Source organism: Aphis gossypii, chromosome 1 (genome assembly GCF_020184175.1).
Source record: "Aphis gossypii isolate Hap1 chromosome 1, ASM2018417v2, whole genome shotgun sequence".
NCBI lineage: Eukaryota > Metazoa > Arthropoda > Insecta > Hemiptera > Aphididae > Aphis > Aphis gossypii.
Window position 1 is genome coordinate 5634014 of NC_065530.1, and position 20929 is coordinate 5654942.

Genomic DNA, 20929 nt, shown 5'->3' on the forward strand with positions numbered 1-20929 from the left:
ACTCTGTATTTTATTTTATAGTCTATATGTAATTAATTTGTGTGTTGTTAGTTTGTCCTTTTATTGCTAATTAACTTCTTGCTGTTTTCTTTTTGATTTGTCCTACATTACTCTTCTATATACATACGATGTAATGTATTATAGTATATACTTGTATTATTTAATCGGTATCTATTTTAAATTTATTTATCCGTTCAATTGAAATTCCTCCCGTTCAATTCGAATTAATTAAATATTATTATCAATATTGTTGTGGGCCTCGTAATAACGTCGTGATTATTATAATTATTAGAGGGTTACTAACGCGTATTATTGACTATAAAGACATCGTTTTGCATTGGAATTATTACGACTCCGCACCGTAATATAGTTAATATAAAATGTAAAATACTTGTACGGGTTTTCTGTACGCGTGGCCGTGGCGTTATAATAATTATACACGTGACTGTAATTGCGTGACGCGGCGGCGTAATGTCACTTTTAATGAAATTTACCAACGCATTATAAGGGTGGGTTTTAGGACGGAAGTATCGATTTTTGGGCTGCAGTGATCGTATACACGGCATAAACTCATAAACGACGCAATAAGTGCACTATACACGTATTTATAATAAGATAATAAATACGATATATATAGTGCAAATATTCAGAACTTATAAAGTGGCACGAAACGGCAATGAGTACAACTGTGATCTCTATATTATTACGTATTTTAATGTTCCATGCGTGTAGACTTAAATGATTCTTTTTAGGTATTTAAAAATTAAAAATTCTAATTATATTATTTAGTCACAACCGATATGGCGTAAAATGTTCATTGTATTCATTAGCACTTATAATCTATAAACTAGTACCCGGTGTTATTAATTTAATATGTAAATTTCTCGTTTTTAATCTGAAATAGTACCTGCCTATATTTATTCAGAATTTAAATTGTACCTAATTATTATACAACAAAGTATTTAATCGTAAGTAAAAATATATGTTTTTGAAATAAAAAACAATGTAAAGTTGTAAAATATGTACATAATAGAAATATTAATTGTATTTTATTTAGAACATACATTATGTATATTCATTTTATTCACATAAACATAAAATAATATAATGAAATTAATGTAAATATTATATTTATTATTGTAATAAATCTAATAAAAAGCATATAATCAAATACGTGGGATAATTAAATAATAAAATACATTAAGCTATGTACTGAATATTATGATACCACTTTTATTAAATTATTAAATATTTAATAAAATCATTTTATAAACCAATAATAACGTTATTATTTTGATTCGACATAAAAGCTTGTGAGTAGCTTACCTTTTAGAAAAAAAGTTAAAAGTGACGCTTTTTTAAATACACCCTTTTGATTACTTTTTATAGGAAAACTGAGTAAAAGGAACCAAATCATATTTTTATTTTTAAATAGTTTACATTATTGTAATATAATTGGGTATTTAATTCACACAATAAAATTATAATATCATCGAGTTATTAAATTATAGATACTATTGTTTTTATTTCGGTAACTCGTAATTAGTTTTAAAGCTTAATATCGTGTAAGAATATGGGTTTTGTTTAATCTCCCAAAAAATAATTTTAAACATACATAGTTACAAAATGTGTTGAATTGATTACACGAAGAAGGGTTTAAATTAAAAAAATTTGGTGCAACGTATGATAATGGATTATTTTACGATTTTGGATGGACAGGTGATGTTACGAGGGCATATTTCAAAATCAACCTTCGAATCTCTGATGTGTAATAATTCACTATAAACGAGAACTTTGTTTATACGCCGAATTTCAACTGTTTTCGTTTATCATTGTTCTTAACCACGCAGAGAGTGCAATTTTATCTCCTACCGTCAGTGAGGTGCGAAGTGTAATTCGTTTTCTTGCAATCTAAAAGAAATGGCGCAGCTCAAATTCATCGTGTGCTGTTTACGGTTATACAGTTACGAGTGATGATTTGGTACTTGATTGGTGTAGACAATTTGAAAACGGAAGCACAGATGTGTACAACGAAGTGGACCAAGGGCGCAAATCGATAATGATTGAATACGTGGTTCACTAAGTTGACCAATTTATTCGAGAAAACAGGCGTATAACGATTTCAGACTTTCATCAAGATTTTCCGAAATTTCTCCACAGAACTCAACACAGAATCGTGTCTGAAAACTTGGTTTACCACAAGCTCTGCGTACCCGTTAGATTTCAAAACACTTCATAGATGGCGAGAGATGAAATTGTACTCTCCGTGGTTGTTACGGTAAGTTACTGCAAGAATTAGAATAGTACTTGAAAAAGTATTCAAATAGTATTTGAACGATGTTCCCTTCTGTAGTGAACTGTAACACATCGGACGTTGATTTTGAGATAGCCCCAGTGCGTTATGCCTAATACAAATTTTATAATTTTTATTAACAATACTGATGTATATCGACTGTGATTCCTGTTATGGCACAAACTTGTCCTAGACAAGTATATAAGAAAATATACAAGATCATAATAATTCCCTCGTGAACCCTACGAATCGAACTAAGAAAAATGGTAAGATTGTAATGGACCGAGTTTTCAGAGGATTGCTATTATATCAGGGTAACGGTTTGTGTTATGCGAATAAAAAAAGTAACAGGATATTTTCGTCGAACGGGGCACGTCCTTAATAATTTTTTTTTTTTTTTTTGTTTAGCGAAAAACTGATTTTATTTATTTATTTTACTAGTCACGTGTCAGTGTGTGTACTATATACACGTCATGTGTTGTATATAGATAATAATAAATAACGAGTATTACAACAGACACTTGCCTTATTTTTTTTCGACCATTTCCTATGTGGGTCAGCCGGCAGGTGTATGAGGATGGAACCGCCTGGTGCCGTGCCATCGCTGTCTGGAGACGGACCGACTGGTCCAGGCCAAGCTACCGAAGCTGCTGTCTTATTCTGAAATATTTATAATACATCCAATGACAATAATGTCGTTACATGTGTATATATTTTATAGTTAATACATTGACTTTGGAAACAATGTATCCGAATTGTATACGGGAAAAATATTTAAATCGAATACAATCTCGTTTATGATTTGAGTGTATTTATATTATCATAGAATAATATTTAAGCAATTTTCATAAAATTATTTATCTTATCTACCCGAAATTCAATTTCGTTTTATAATACTTTTAGATTTGGATATTGAAACTGAAATATTTTTCAGAATTATAAGATAGCATTCCATTAAATAAGATGTTTTGAATTTTAAAAAAGAACAAGACGTACCAAAAAAATTTGTCTTTACAGTAGATTTATGGTATTTAACTATTAACTAATGAAAAAGAAAGCAGTTAAATCAAGTTCCAAAATATTAAAGAATATATTTTACTCTATAGTCTATACTATTCATTATTAAATAAAGTTTTGATCTATTTAATTTTGATATAATTTATTTAAATTTTTAAAAATATTAAAATCAAACAAGTAGTTATTAAAAGTAACTGCTTCAGTGTTTAAAAGCTACTATGTTTTATACATTATATTCTGTGTAAGTATTTGTATTGTATTGTAGTCTAGCCTATTTTTTTTTATCTTTTAATTAGAGACATTAATCATACTACTGTTAGACAATAGTTATTTAGAATGGTCGTTTTTTAACATTCCAATATAATTTTCTTAATTTTGAAGCGTTTGAAAAGAAGTTTTATGTAAGGTTGACACGAAACGTCACAGGAGCTAAACACTATTAAAATAAATCCAAATTCGTGTGTCTTAACAATATACATTTTATGTGACATTCGTGATTTAAACAAAGGACTATGGTAATTTTGAGATAAGCATAACGTTGCTCCAGGGTACTCCTTTATAAATTAGGTACCTATACTTTTACAATGTCTACAAAAACACAGAACAGTAAAAATATAACTCACAAAGTGAATTGGTGTCAGATTCAGTAATTTATTTTACACCGTGATTCTGTAATGAAATTTAAAATGTTTCTCGCATTCAGTATTCAATTAAACACATTAAATCAATAATGATTTTTTTTAAATGTTCTACCAGTATAATATATTATATACGTCTTGTTCCGTGAAGTGTAAATGAAAATAAAATATTCAATATATTTTTTTTCATTGTTGCAGTAGTTTAATTTAATAGGTGTAGTTGATAATGTTATATTAAATCCTAAAAAATAGATTATACTTTTTGAATATTTTAAATTGTGTATTTATTATAAATAAACTGCAATGAAAAAAGTGACTTGGTCTATATAGAATAGAAAATAATAATATTATATACGTATTTTGAAGTATTCTTAAGAACTAATTGACTTGCCAATAAATAATTTTAAGATAACATTAAGAAGTATAAAAAATCATAAAATATTATTGCAATTTGAAATAACTGAGAAATTATTCATCCACCATGCAATTTCAAATGAAAAAAAATTATGAATTACAATAACAATATGAATTATTTATTACTAATGATTTTCTTGTTTAATAATTTGTAAATATCGATTTTGTCTAAATATTTACTTGTCTATGAAATTAAAATGAAAACTCACATACTGTATTCGGTCGAAGATATATTATATTAAAATGTATAAGCGCGGAATTTCTCTGCAGGGAATCACGTTTACGCGCATAATGTAAAATTAAGGAAAAACTTAGCTCTTAGAGGAAAGTTTTCGCTTTCAATAAAATTGCATACCACACGGAAGAGTGATGCTCGTGTACGGTTTGAGACCTATGAACTTTTTGAATATCATAATGTATGAAATGAAAAAAAAATAAAACGTTTTGACGGGCGCGCATATGCAGATATTATATCCGTCTTATCCGTCTCACACTCCTACGCGCGGCGTTATCCGAAAACGTCTAATCGTTTAGCGGTATATTACATTTTTACAATATTTTATAATAACGTAGTGAGTTCGGTAGGTACAGACAGTTACAACCACCGTTGTGCGGCGGCGCTTGCACCGATACGTTTGAAAGTTTTACGACGAAAACGACTCGAATTAGCCACCGTCGCCCATTCGGCGAAACGGATTGCAGACCGCACACCGAATTGCGCGCGTATTATTATTAGTATATAGTGCCGCTGCGTCGCGTCTTAATCGAATTTAATTCCAGCGCGAAATCGGAACGGGGGAGGGTTAGTCCGACCCGGTAGACCGCACAAAGTGTATGTGTGTGGTGTAAACGCAAGTGTAATAATAATAATGTTTGTCCCGGTCAATTTATTGTGAAAACCTTTAAAACGGTCAGAGCTTAGTAGTGTTTTCGGTCTCTTTTCGAAAAAAAAAAAATAATAATAAACAAACAAACACATCAATTCTACTATACGTCATGATGTTTCTCGTTTAATATGTTAGTTATAAATTTATAATGTGTGTGTGTGTGTGTGTGTGTGTGTGTGTGTGTGTGTGTATTCGTACGTACGGTTTGTTGTGTACAGTGTCATAAAATCGGTCGTTCGATTTGTGGAGTGTCGTCAACGCCTCGAGGCAATTGAATTTTTCACTCTTCGTATTCAATACATATATATTATAATATAATATATATATACAAATAAAATAAAAAAAAAATGGGAAAATTACAAAATATAAAAGCCATCGCGCCTTTCCAGACGGTCGCGTGTAAATGAAGTATATGCGTATACGTCATCGCACGTCGCTTTCAGTTTTTCCGTCCCGTTATAATATAAACAGAAGCGACGGAAAAAAATTACTCCAAGAAGTACAGTGTGATGATTTTTAGCATATTATTTTTCATAATTACCTATACGACACTTATTTTGGCATTTGATTGTTTTTAAGCTGTTTTAAATTGTTTAGTTCTTTTTTTGTTAGGCTAATGAAAATATTATTATAAATTATTGGCCTTATTATTTATTTAATTTTCGTATACCTAAAATCTTAATATGTGTTTTTTTTTTTATCAACAATAATTAATAGTCAATTGCTAACCATACGTGGAACATATATCATACTATTTTGTATACATTTGTTCTATGTAACAGAATAATACATGACATATATTATACAGGTTGAGGCGGTTGAGCTACAAAGTATGTTGGTAAGTACATATATTTGTATAAAAGACAAAAATAATATAACAGCATTGCAAAACTAAAATATTAATACATTTTTTAACTAAAATAAATCTATTGTAATAATTACTTAACCAGTGCATGAAACCAATGAAATATGAACATCTGATAATTAAAATAAACCCTTTACGCCAACAACCTTCTATACGTATATTATATTAATGGGTGGATTTAAATACAAAAACCAAATTTCCTCCAAACGCTCAAAAAACATTGTTTTCCAAGCACAAAATTCGTGTTAGTCAAATAAAAATAAAAATAACTATTACCAGCTAATTTCATATTATCCGAGTTAGCTATTATAGAAAATACGACTAGCGGACGTGTCGCTAGACGTTCGCGAATTAGTGCATTATTTTTTAATTCAAACATTTTGTACCCTAATAATCGTTTGACTAAAAACTCTGGTCTATCCGTATTTTTTTCCAATTCAGCCCTGTGAATTTAATAATCTATTCAAAATAATTAGTTTTTTTACAAACTATTTGTACAACCGTCTACGCATTCACGATGCGTTATAATCTCGATCAAATTTTTCCACTATTATAATGTACGTTTTTTTAAGAATATTATGCACTATTATAGATGACTGAACATATTTCATAAATGTGACAAAAATTGGTCGGCGATCGATATCGTTTTGTCAGCGTATGAAAAAATGACGACGAGATGGGCGACATCGGCGTACGGTGTGGACCGACATCGCCCTAAATCCTTTAAGTCGGGTACCTTTGCACTTGCTTCAAAAATATTACGGCATGCTTATATACGTACCCACGTCGTAGGTGGGAACTCCGGAAACGGGGCAATGTTCTTGGTGGCCACGTGACTGGGCAATTGGAACCTATCTCTACGGATCCTCTTCACGCGGATCTTTTGCCTCTCTCGTATGTACAGTGCTGCGTGCATACCTGAGCTGGCCATCACTGGTGCTCACCGCGATCCGGAAACGCTTCCGGCCCCGACCGGCGCGTCGTAGTTATCGTCGTCGTCGTCGTCGTCGTTTCCGGTGCAGTCGCCGCCGCCGCCGCCACCACGGCCGCCGATCCGATGTCCATCCGTTTATCGTGCACTTGCGTCGGACTGCAGTTATGTTCGGCACACCGCGGAGAGATGGTCGTCCGACTCGGTTTGGACGGTCCCGAGGCGGCACGGGGACAGCGACGACGGCGACCAAAACAACTCTAACACCGCCGCGACGAAGGACGTCGGCACCTGTTAGTATAGACAGTGATTTTGTTTTTCGTTTTCGGAACGCAAAAACCGTCGTTACACCGACGTCGACGTTTTGCCGACAAATAACGCGCGTGCGCTGTATATATTACATACATATAGATTATAGACGAACGTCGGCTATAGGACGTTATTTCGCTTGTATATTATATAAATATATGAACGTACGTGTGTATATTATAAATATATGGGATCAATAGCGGATTCAAGGGAGTGAGAAAATTATTATAATAAATTAATATCGCACCAACTATATAAAATGTAATATACACCGAGAGAGTTATCTTACAAAATAAATATATATATTATACATATATAATTTATCGAGAACACAATATTGTGGACGACAAATGAGGAAGCGGTTTGTTGTTCATATATTATCAAAAATAATTTATCATAAATTTACACTAATAATACACGAATTTACTACTAATAATTTTTCCTTTAAGTTATTCTATTAATTATAGTTATTCAATTATACTATACTAGCCTTATATTTTACACAGACTACTAAAGAACGATTTTTTGCAATTAAGAATTAGCTATTTTAATGTTTGAATTACATATTGTGCAAGTGCTTTGGTAAGCATACAGTTTTTAATAAATATTTTGTTCAAAAACTCTAGAGATTTTGTACATAAATTTTTTCCAATCTATATAATATGCTCCACTGCATCTTTTTGATTTTTAATATTATTGATTAAAAACAAATTTGTAAAATCACCGAACGTAGCTTTTTTATTTTTTAATAAAAATATACTCGTAATAATTTGAATTGGATTGAATTTAATTCTTGAATTTTCAGTAACTTAAGTATAAGTGAAGTAGATGAATCAATGAATCGCTAATCCATGAAAAATTAAAATCAATAAATTTAATTTATATACATACACATATACGATTATCTACCATTTAATTGTTATTACATTCATTGTTATAAATTAAAATTTATCTTGAAATGTTATGAATTAAATAAATTTTTGTTCGATAAATGTCATATTTTTTCGGGAATGTCCAAATCATAATTTTATGCAATGAACGTGTCATCGAACACGTTAAAAATAAATCACACGATTCAAGAATCATATTCCGCGTACGTACCCTTAAAAGTCCCACATTTGCAAAATAGAAAATGTAATTTCAGTTCCACTCATCACCTTCTTGAAAGATTCTCAAAACGATAAAACACCCTATAGAATACGTTGAATAGTCGAGGAGTGAAAGAGAGATAGAATGTCAGAGTGCTGCAGGACGAATGAAAAAGAGTGCGGTAATTTAGCAACGCACTGCGAAATCAAAAGGTTAATTCGATGTCACGGCTCAACGTCGAATAAATGACAGCTATAATAAACAATGTAATACATATACTTACGACGAAAAAAAAAAAGAAAAAGTTCACTATGTATAATACCTAGGCAGAATATACTATATTGCGTCGGAGGGCTGACGATTGATCGAATTCGACCACGTTATGTTTTTTTTTTCTATTACGAAAGTAATTATAACCCTTCGGTTAATTGACCGTCCGGTGCTTGTGTAATGTTATATACATCGTATACCCAGTACACTACCATACCACTAGCTCCCTTTTTTTTTCACGGAATCCACTCAGCGGAACCACGGGGCTCACAATAACGGTTTTAATTAACTATTTCGTCTCCGAATACACATCTATGCACCTACTCGTGCATAATATAAAGAGTATATTATTACGTCCGCTCTCCAATTTCCAATTTGACACTTTTCCAGCATTAAAAGAGGAATGGTTATTGCTTAAATATTTTGTCGTAAGCTCATATTAGATAATATTAAAAAAAAAAACTCGAGAAAATATATGCAATAATAATTATTTTTATATATTATTAAATACACTATATTATATTATTATATTGTAATATTATATTATCATCATATCCGAACCACGTAATATATAATGTTATTAGATAATCCCTATGGAAATCAAATATGTGTTTATATTACAATCAGTTACGTCGAAACCACGTAGTTGTTTGTTGTTAACGCATTAATTATTATATCGAATAATATATTGCTAATTTAATATACTTATTATTAATCCTGATAATATTAATGACCTAAGTTAGAAAATCATTAAACACGCTGATTTTATACATACTATTTCCTCTGTTTTTGTAAACTAAATTTTGATTTCATTAAAATATTATTTTAACTCTTTCGGTGTGTATTAATACAATATAATTTTAGACAGACTGCATTTGCTCAAACCGTGCGATATAAAAAATATAACGGCGATGACTGACTATTAATAAACATGATTGATTGATATACTTTCCACATTTGTCCAGTATGTAAAAAATAGTCTTGATATTAATAAAAAAAACCTTGTAAAAAAATTAATTTAAAAAAAAAATGTAAATATTTGAATTTTTATCTTATACATATAATAATATGTAATCCTTTAATCAACAATTTATGCGTTGCGCATAATTAATTAATATACGTAAATATTATTAAATGTGAAAATAGGTTCTAAACAGAGAAATTGTTAAAAAAAAATTTAATTAAAAGTCAATGATGACATTTTTTTCTTCTAACGATATGGTATAAAAATAAAAACTTTTAAAAAAAAGATTAACACTAATATAACAGAAGTTTACAACCGACTTTTCGACTTGTAGATTATGACATTGATATTTTCGTCATTAAACATTTGATGACATTTCATATTTTCTACTACCATTATATTGTAGTTTTAAATAACGAGTAGCAATAATGCGTTAGTATAACATACAATTTTAAATCGTCCGGTTGAATATCACATTTTGAACGATAATTGTCAAACAAATTGTTTTTAAACGATTATATTCTATACTTACGTCAAAAAATAAAGACACGAAACAATGTACGTATTATTACATATGTGTATTATATTGTATTATATTACATATTATGCATAGTGATGATAAGCGATGTGCATTAACCGTGTGTGTTATTATTTTCATGACAACCCAGCTCGAAACAGATTTCGTGGCTTTTTAATGACAGTCTTCTAAAAATGCGACAGGATTTCGACATGATAATCCAAACCACGGGTCACAGCTTACACTTCTTGGAAATGTAATATTTCACCATAGTTTGAATATATAATATACATATTTACCTATATTATATCCGCAGACATAATGCATATTTGATGACGTGTGTATGCTCACATGTTTGAGGTCTAATAAAAAGACCGTTTATTATGTTATTGCCGATTTACATAATGTAGCTTTTTTCATGATACCCATTATTATTTGACAAGATAAAAAAAATATCTACGACGTGAATGCAAACACAGAATTTTTATTGCGATTTCGAAAACGAATCTATACTGTCATAGTTTTTTTTTTTTTTTTTAATTCAATAGCAATCGTAATCGACTACAGTCATACCAATATGTGATATTATTATACGTTATTATATCAATCGTATTTAATATTTATTTAATAAATCAAACAACACTCAAAATGAATGTATATTGTCCTACATTATTTAAAAACATAATTTAAAGGAACATGATCATATATTTTATACACAATACGTATATAAGTGCAATACCTATAAACATGGTGTGAATATTAATTAATTATATAATTTATAAAGATTATAAGGAAATATACCGATCGTGATTAGATTCATAATTAACAAGTCTTTTTAAATAGATATATGTGTTTTCATATTTTTATATTAAATTTCTGCGAATTTCTTTCGTGCAAAATAATGTTTTTTATACATTTATTCAATGTTTAAAGACTAAACGTGAAACATAAATAATCTCAAAAAATATACTTTATTAGAAACCTCGTTAACATTTTGTTATTTTTTATAATATTTATGCTTCAAATAATATAGTTTATACGAGTTGGTGGTCTACACATTACAACCAATATTATATCACATTATGCGTATATATATATATAATGTCACTCGACACTCAATATTGGATAATATTCGCATTTTAAACGAATGTTGCTGATACAGGATTTACTTTCTCTAAGATTATTATTTTATGTAAAAACTATAGAAAAAATAAATATATTTTTAAAACTATAACATAATGGAACGGAAATTTGGATTTTTATACTTTAGAGGTAGAATAAAACACAATTTTCTAAGAATTCATTTCGACGTGCTTGGTCCGCACCTTACCCCTATTCCGCACTACCAGTCTTGTTGGATTACGCGATGAAAAAAATATACCACATCACAGCAAAAACATAATATTTTTTTGAACTACCCCGTAAATGCATTGAAGTTGACTTACTTCCTTTTTGTAATATATTATATAAAAACTTATCACCCCTTTTTTTACTCAAAATGAATAGATATTTTAACAAAAATAAAAATGTGTTAAAACAATTGAAATAAATTCTAATTAATATAATAAATAATTTTTATCGATTTGGACTTTTATATTTTAAATTTTTATTATTTCTTAAATTTTTTTTCTTAATTTTTTCTTTTATCAATTTATTGTTTTCACGGTTTTGTTAAACAATATTTTCCTTATATCAAATATTTTAAATAACACATTTTTATTTGGTACGTAATCTTCATTTTAGTTAAAGTGAACATTTCAAAATTGATAATTATTATTATATTAAGACGAATATATTATTCAATTGTATCGATTCAATCGTATTAAGTGAATAGTTAACTAAAGTTGTTTAAAGTTTGAAGGAGTGATGAGATAAAATTCCATAAAATGACATATTCACTGTTCTCATATCTCTATATGCAATACACAATATAAACAAACTCATAACTATCGTATTTAAGTAAACTAAACTATACTGCATATTATGCCGCTCAATATAATATACTTGGGTGCATTCATGTGTGGAAACGTGGTTTTACCGTTAAGTTTAACATTTTAAAGATTATAGCAAGTCTGAGCATAAGTATTTGAAAATTTCGATGTATCTAAAAACTCGATCAACCAAAATTGTTGAGTACCTAATTAATCGTTGTGTACTAAGGAATTTAATTCATCATTCGTAAATTTACATTCATTGTTAATAATTATTCGTGTAAAAAAATGTAAAATAAAAAACACAAATTTTGATTAAAAATATTATAGTCTGACAAATAAAAAAAATCACAGTGTAGGTGTGTACTGTCCTGTACTCGCATTGGATTTATACTTGCCTTTTTACCACTAATTATAATAATTATAAGTTTTTATAGAAATATATAAAATATGACAGTTGAGTAAAATATACATAGGTATCCTTTCATATAAAGCTGACGTATGGATTAATGCAAAAAAAATCGACTCGCAGTCATAATATGTGGCCGTACATAATATTAAAATATATCGTCTATATTATATGTATTATAATATAATATCATGTTGCTTTCATTTTACAAAATCGTTCTATTCCCGAAAGAAACTTCCACTTCACGAACTTTGATAATATCGTGTTAAGCTTGCTCAATCACATGAAACGGATAGATGTTTTAGCCACCGGATAAAGCGAAAAAGTATTTTTTGCACATCGCGTAATTACCGGAAGAAAATACTTTAAATTATTATAATGTAAATAACGTTTCATGAAAAGAGGGCCTAGCAAATAAAGCGTGTAATCGTTTTCCTCGTTTTAAACATAATATATAACATTAATAGTGAAATGATTGACGAATACTATTATTTTTATGTATTTTTGTAAATAAGCATTATAATACAAGACTTTGAAGTCATCACGTGCTATATTATGTTATGATCAATATCAAACGGTTTTTTTTTAAATAAATGTTCTCCTACACAGTTATGTACTTATATTGCCTGTACGATGCGCCGTCTAAAAAAAATACGTTTTATAATTTATTATTATTTGACGAAATAAAAGGTTAAAATAAATATTTAGTTGTACAAATTGTATTTCATATTATAATAATGATAGCGTTTGAACGTGTGTGTCCAAGTGTCTAAACGAGAAAAAACAATAATATTATTATAAATTATTATTACTTGGCAAATGTGAAACATTCTAAAACAATACCTCCTAATTCCCCACCGTTTTAATTCGCAGGATATAAACTTCGAGTTTTTTTTTTTTTTGTTATTTTTGGGAAGAAGAGATTTAACTGTGGGACTGACTGCGATATATTTTATACCAATAGCATGGTAATACAGCGATCAGCTGCCTGGCTAATGAAAATTGAATTTTTTTGAGTTTTCAGAATATGGTTAAAAATTAATAAACGAAATGGAATATGATAACCCATGACTCGGCGTGCCATGTATCTAACACTGATGCATAATCATCCGTGTTTTCTCATAATTATTAATCTCGATGCACTTCTTTTTAGGTCAAAATATCCGTAATGGGTAGAGAATAAAAGTTACTAATTCAGTCTGATAATTTCATTGCATGTATTTAAACTAATAATTCACCTAAACTGATCGCTATTTCAAACGCATGGTCTCTGGTATAGAATTTATAGGATTTAATAAACAAGGATATTAGGAATGTATTTTATGCATTCCTCATTCATAAAGAAGAAATGCACAGTATGTTAAGCTTTAAACGTGTTATATGTTTTTGTTTCCAATTAACATTAAAAATTAGTTAGTGATGTCCACAAATTACCTAACATCGATAATAATGATATATTTTTTAATTTTGTATAGTTTTGCAAATACAAAAAATGCACGTTTTACGGTATAATTAAAAGAAAGAAATGTGAAAATATAGATGTCATATAGTATATTACGCTACCAAATTAAATTTCATTAAATCTAAAAACATAAAAACGTATTGAAAATTCTATGAATTTATTCAAAAGTAAGACCAACAAAAATAATTAAATATTATAAATAGAAACTTTATTCGATTCAGTTTAAAATTTTTAGGAACCTTCATTTTCACTCGATGATTGGAAATAATTTAAAAATTCGTTGAATGTTCTATTTTATGTTTATTCCATATTTCCACCGTTCTATATATTGTGTATATAACATACACTTAATTACTACTATTGTTAATTATGATATTATTATTTATACGTGTTAGAAACTGAGCAAAAATAATCGCAAAGGTCGGTGCGAAAATAATTGCGAAACGTAACACAAATTAATTATATTCATACAAATATTTTTAAAATACCTTAGTACTTTTTTACTATTCGTAGTAATTTATTCGAAAATACGGATTTCGGAATAATGGTAAATCTTTAGTGTTGAATTATACCAAAAATTTTATAGCCAACTATAGAGTTGGATGATGTACTATAATAACTGATATCTTAGTAGATGTGCTCTAGAAGCAAGACATCAAGGCTATATAACCTGCTGCACTTAGGTTACGTACCGGTATATACGCCTCGTTATCAAAATATACTACGATAATACTATGCCTTTTAAGTTATAGTCATTGCGCACACAAAGCATATGACTATACTGATTACAACTGCAGAGAAATTTCTCCGTTATTTCTTTTCGGGCGACACACGACCAAAGTAAATTTAAATTTTAAACCGATTTTTGAATTTCGTGAGCTCGACGACAACTAGACACGACTCTGAGTCGCGTTTATAGCTTAAGGGAAGAAGGTCGGGTCGGGCCGTGAGTGGAGCAATCGCTCTCTCCTCTCTCTTCGTGTACCTCTGACGGATCGAACGGGCCCGGCAAACGGACTTGACCGAACGGCGACATCGGCGTGGAAGGCGTGAGCGACGACGAGGCGCGCAGCTGGTGTTCCACGGACGCGGGCGCATACTGTTGCTGATGCTGCTGGAATCTGCGCTGGAACTGTTGGTGGATCAGCGCGTCCGCGTCCGCCGTGTTCCGGTGTTTGGGCTTGTGCCGCCTGCTGGCCAGCGACGCGCCACCGGCCGCCGCGTACATGCTGGTGTCGTCGGCGGCGTACGCTTCCGGCGGGCACGACTATGTCCGGGTGCGAGATCCGCTGCGTGAACGACGCCGTCGTCGCCGTCGCCGCCGTCGCCACCGCCACCACCTCTGCTTCCGTTTTCCGTCACACTACTCCTGTGAAACAAAAAATTTAAAATACGATTTAGCGAAACGCATTAGAGAACTGCAATATTTTCGGGTTTAGATATAATAGCTAACTAACTATAATCTATAATTTACTCTGTTGTTTTTCAAATAACAGTGATCTCGAACGGCGGATGGCAAACACACGCTTTCCGATCATTAATATTACAAACCTTCCAGTTCGTCTCTGAGCTCGACAACAATTAATATTTTTTTTTTTTAAATAGTGATCCAAAAACTTTCGTATATTGGAAAAATAATTATAATCCCAAGGATTGAGATAGAGAGTGGGATTATGATAATTTTTTCAATATAATACAGTTTTTATACAATGTTTTTTTAAATGTACAATCATTTTAAATAAACGAAACTCTCGAAGACGCTATATTGTGCACTCGCGTTAAGGGTTATATTTTCACTTGTATATGCAGAAAATGTAAGAGATGGTGGTAGGAAGCTTGTTGAATATCAACGTTTTGCGTGGGTCGCAGCATAATCGAACGTTAAACCTAGCCAATGTAGCTTTGGAAAAGTAAATAATAAAATTTCCATTAAATAAAAACCGATATAAGCTGTTGTTGACCAAATAATTTACTTTTAAAGTTTGAATTTCTCAAAAATTTAGCAAAAACATGACCATAACCAATTCACGTTATTAATAAAATAATTGTACCATAATACATGCTCGCATGGAAAAATATATAGATAATTAAAAAAGATAGGTTAGTGTATTAACTATTGGGTGTTGCTGGGTCACCTATAATAGGTGTGTTAAATTTGAAATCAGTTGTATATTAGTGTATACGTAAAATGATTCTGGACAGAAACGGTCTATCAACTGATAGTTTTTTTGATATACCTAGCTATTAAAATAATTTATTTAACTTTTAGTATAATAGTAGGTTGATAAATTTTTTTCCAAAAATATTGCATTACATTTGTTAAATTATTAGTATTTAACTATTATAATAATATATATTTATACTACATCATATTAACTTTTACTACTGAAAATTTTATAATATTGTTATATGAAGACCGTAAAATAGTAAAAATGGATTCCTGGTACCTCTACTAATGATATTATTGGCTAAGTGTATTAGGTATTATTAATAGAATAAAAATTCTGGTTAAATTTAAAGCATGTAAATTCCATCGGTATTAAATTAAGATAATACCATAAAATAAATCAAAAATATTTTCACCTATAGTAAAATTCATGACAATATGTATAAAATACAATACATCAATTGATGTGTCCCCCACAATTAATGTTTTTAATTATAACAAAATAATTGGCCTATATTTATTTACTGTATAAATAATTAATTTCTTCCAAATTGGAACTTAAATGTCCATAAAAACAATAATTGTCTATATATAATTTAGATTTTACAGTTTTAATATGAACTACATATAAAGAATCTAATATTATATCTTAGGTATAAAAATAACAATTTTTATGAATACTTCTAACTAAAAGAAATTTGCTAATGTTGGCGATATTTATAAATTTTGTCAAAATTCTAAATTTAAACACTCATAAAAATATTGTGCCTATAGATTTATGAGTATTTTTAATTGAAAAATAAAGGAGCTCTGGATTTAATTTTTAATCATATCTATGCACAAATAATAATTTTTAAAATTTATAAAAAAAAAACCTAAAAAAATTATTAAAAATTTCTTATGCTTATAAATAACTCATAAACAGAAGAAATATTTTTAAAATTTTTATGTGTATAGAAAACACTAATTTAAAAACTTATGATGGAAATTTAAAGTATTTTATAGCATATTTTATGGATATTAGTTTTCGAGTTACATCAAAAGAAAAATTCTTGTTTTTTCTTAATTTTTTGTTTCTTTTTCCTCATTATAAAAATAAGTACTAAGAATTTTTAAGTTTGACTTTTATAAAGTATAAACTAGATCCAATTTGGTATTCAAATCCACTATCATTTTTAAAAGTTGAAGCATTTTATCAATAACTCATTGTGTACTTATACACAAAAAATAAAACACATCATAATAAAATCAATACAATCTATCAGAATTAATGAACGAATTTTATGTAGGTATAGAAAAAATTCACCTCTATTAATGATATTATTGGCTAAGTGTACTAGGTTATGGTAATAGAATAAAAATTCTGGTTAAATTTATAGCATGTAAATTCTACCGATATCAAATTAAGATAAATTTCACCGATATTACAAAAAACAAAAATCAAATCCAAATTTGTATACATAATCATACATATAAATATAATATACACAAAATTTAATTCAATACGTACGCGTATAAACTAAAGTTTCCAACTATGATTCGTATAGTTGGGAAAATATTGTATTACTCTTTATCAGAACACAACATCAACTTTATAAATGTATAATTTACACGATAATAATAAAATAAAAAAACCATACCTATATCTAACCAATACAAATAATAGCTTATGATATTGAACGCATCGTGTAATTAATTTTAGCATTAAATTTGGAAATTAAAAGTTCCATTGGTAATAATCAAATTTGCTAAAAAAAACCTATCGATAAAAATTGTTCAATTGTTTGTAATATACGTAGTGAATACGTATAGTACGTCAAAAAACGTGTAAACACAATGTATTGGTAATAACATGAATTATAAATTATAATACATAATATATACAGTTGCAATAATAATTATTAATTTTACGTATTTTATTGTGCATTGAATGGCCCTATTATGTGTCCCCGATAAGTCTTCGTAGGTATTTTAAACGAATAAAACAATATCACAAAATTGTATTACGTCATAGTTTAATTATATTTTGTTTCATTTATCGAACAAACAATCTATAATACGTCTTGGTAATAATTTTATTTTATTGTACTTCAGATAGTGTTTAAGAAATATTCAAACACTTGTCGTAGTTCGTTGATTCTCTAACATACTGTTCAAAAATTTGATTTTTTTAACAATTTTACTGGTGAGTTTACAACCAAAAATTATTTCAATTTTTCCGACCGATTAACAACAACAAACTCACTTTATTCAGTTATTTCACATAAACGATGTTCATTAAAAATCGACATACTATTTTTTACCTGTCACCTTTTTAATTGCTCAAAGTTTGGAAAAGTACTCTATGATAATAATAATAATTTTTGTACAAAATATATAATTAATTTGGTTTTGTTATGAATAAAACATGCTATTATCTGTGTAAAAACATTCTAAATAATCAATCAGACTTACAATAATTGGTTTTTTTTTTTGTTATTTGAAATAATGTTTCTAAAAAAATTAACATAATTTTAAATATTTAATTGGTTTATACAGTAAATAAAATGAAATATGTGCGTTTCATAACAATAATAATAGCATTTTTAAGTGCATCATATTATCGATTAGTAAATTCATTATTTTGAATCCATTTTCTACAAAGTATACAAACTTTATGGCCATTGAGCCATACAAGTATTTGTACTACCTATGTATTTTGCGCAAATAAAAAAAAAAAATACATCTACACTATCAATCAGTAAAAATGAAAATTGATTGTCACATTCAACAAATAAACTTTTGCATACTGAAGAATTTTAAATCGACGTACTTAAAATATATAATAAAATCAAATTATAGTTGAATATTATAATACATAATAAATTCAATAAACATCAAATCAGTAATCCATTATATTTAACAGTAATGTGAAACTTTATTTGTGGCTAAATGTTTAGATTAGGTATTATTAGAAATACTCAAATACATTTGAACGTCTTTACTAAATATATTGTTCTCACATAAATAGGTATTATCAAAATAATTTTTCTCACAGAAGAAATTAATAAATCTATAATATTTTTACCTTAAGCAATAGGTATATAAAATTATATTTTTTTAAAAAAACATCTCTGTTATATACATACAAAGTTGATTTTAATTTTTCACATAAACTAATGATCCACATTCCTAGTTTGTTATCACTCATCAAAACTGATTATCTATAGCTCGTTACTTATATTTACAAATGTCGCGATATAGGTATATATTAAGTAATCAATTTCGATTGTCGAGTATATGTTCAAAAATATCATTTCGATTCACAATGATAATTTGCATACATTGATTATCTTCAGTGTATGTTTTATATCCTAGCATATACATACACGGCTATATTACCGGCGCCGCGTATATACGCAGTAATAAAATCGTCGGCGCCTTCGGTATATTATGTTTCGGTGCGTTTCGCACTAAAAATTCCATATTTAATTCAACAGCGTAAAATTGTCACGAATAAAAAATAGAAATTTATGTAAGTATAATAGATGCGCATAATATTATTGTATATACTTGTGGTAACGGTGCAGCGTTGAAACAATAATATTACACCGGGCTGGTGTGTATATTATATAGGTAAGTTTCGGATGCGTGAGAATAGTGTGGTGTACGGCTCAATTTTTTATATGCTCAGAACCCCATGTCAGGGTCACCAAACGGTGGGCAGCGGACGAACTAGCGTCTGACTCACAAACATGAAATATATTTATTATTTTTACATCGCTTTCCCTGGACAAACGTTTAAATTAAATTTTGATGGACTCAAAAAACTTTACGACTTGAGAATCTCGAAAAGTATTCGCAAATACTCAAACATACCGAAATACTGTATACGATACGATCGAAAGACTAAATAACGACGCACAAAATATACGAGTATATATATATGTAGACGACCTATCGAGAATATTCGAGATTATTGTCCCGTAGAGTGTTCTTTCAATATTTATTTTCCATAATAAGTACGTATATAGAATATTACTCACTTGGTTTGCGACGTATATCGCAGAGCCGGTCGGTCAAATATATATCGGCGGCAGACGTCGTTCGCATACCCTTCTTCGGACGCGCGACAACAATGCACGTCGGCAATACAATACATTAAATACGTATATATTGTCACGGACACAAGCATTGACTGTATACGGTCTAAACGTTTTTCCGTCAAAAACACGAGACCGGACATAACGACTAAGTATAATATGTTTGTACACATATACCTCTGTACACACGGCGTGTCAGGCGCAGATAAACCATACGTATATGTATTGTATACATAGGTATATAAGTGTCGGTACGAGAAACGCTTCCGGCGGCAGAGAGCAAGACGATCGTAGGATAATATAATAACGTTGCGTGTTTTTTTTTTATTTATTTTTATTTTTTTTGAATTTCGTTCGGCGGGGTTCGCACTACAGACGTTTTGTGTGTTTTCGCCCGATCCCCGCCGTCACATATATAATATATTTACACAGAACACGTACGTACACATAACGTAATATATAGTATATAATATAATATATATATAACCTGAAGTACGAGTGCGCGCGCTTGCGGGCTGGCAAAACGTCAGACTGCAAAGCTTTTGGTCGGACCAAAAACAAAAAACACCAAAAACCCTACGATTTCTCTGGGGGGGTTGAAAAACGAAAAAACGGCGTTGCAACTCTACACTGTCATGACTCGTCGTCGTCGTCACGACAAACGGCGCGACGTACGACATATTT

General features: G+C 29.5%; 2 protein-coding genes across 6 annotated transcripts in view; both read right to left on the reverse strand.

Moving 5' to 3' along the window:
- The window catches only part of LOC126549035 (uncharacterized), a 166593-nt gene that overhangs the window by 29022 nt on the left and 116642 nt on the right, over nt 1-20929 (reverse strand). Inside the window, exon 1 of one of the 2 annotated variants that reach the window (XM_050197374.1) lies at nt 13048-13059. The exons of the other annotated variant lie outside the window; for it this stretch is intronic. The gene's annotated coding sequence lies outside the window, so the exon portion shown is untranslated. Of the gene's footprint in view, nt 1-13047; nt 13060-20929 lie in introns of those variants that run through there. 2 annotated transcript variants of the gene reach the window in all.
- The window catches only part of LOC114120261 (uncharacterized), a 55119-nt gene that overhangs the window by 14952 nt on the left and 19238 nt on the right, over nt 1-20929 (reverse strand). Inside the window, exons 1-3 of one of the 4 annotated variants that reach the window (XM_050197382.1) lie at nt 20189-20732; nt 14982-15365; nt 2819-2953 (exon numbers count right to left, since the gene is read on the reverse strand). In XM_050197382.1, the coding sequence (XP_050053339.1) occupies nt 2819-2953; nt 14982-15224 (378 nt within the window). In that variant the 5' untranslated portion in view covers nt 15225-15365; nt 20189-20732. Of the gene's footprint in view, nt 1-2818; nt 2954-6895; nt 7901-14981; nt 15366-20188; nt 20733-20929 lie in introns of those variants that run through there. The other 3 variants (XM_027982116.2, XM_050197383.1, XM_027982117.2) reach the window with 3 other exon arrangements.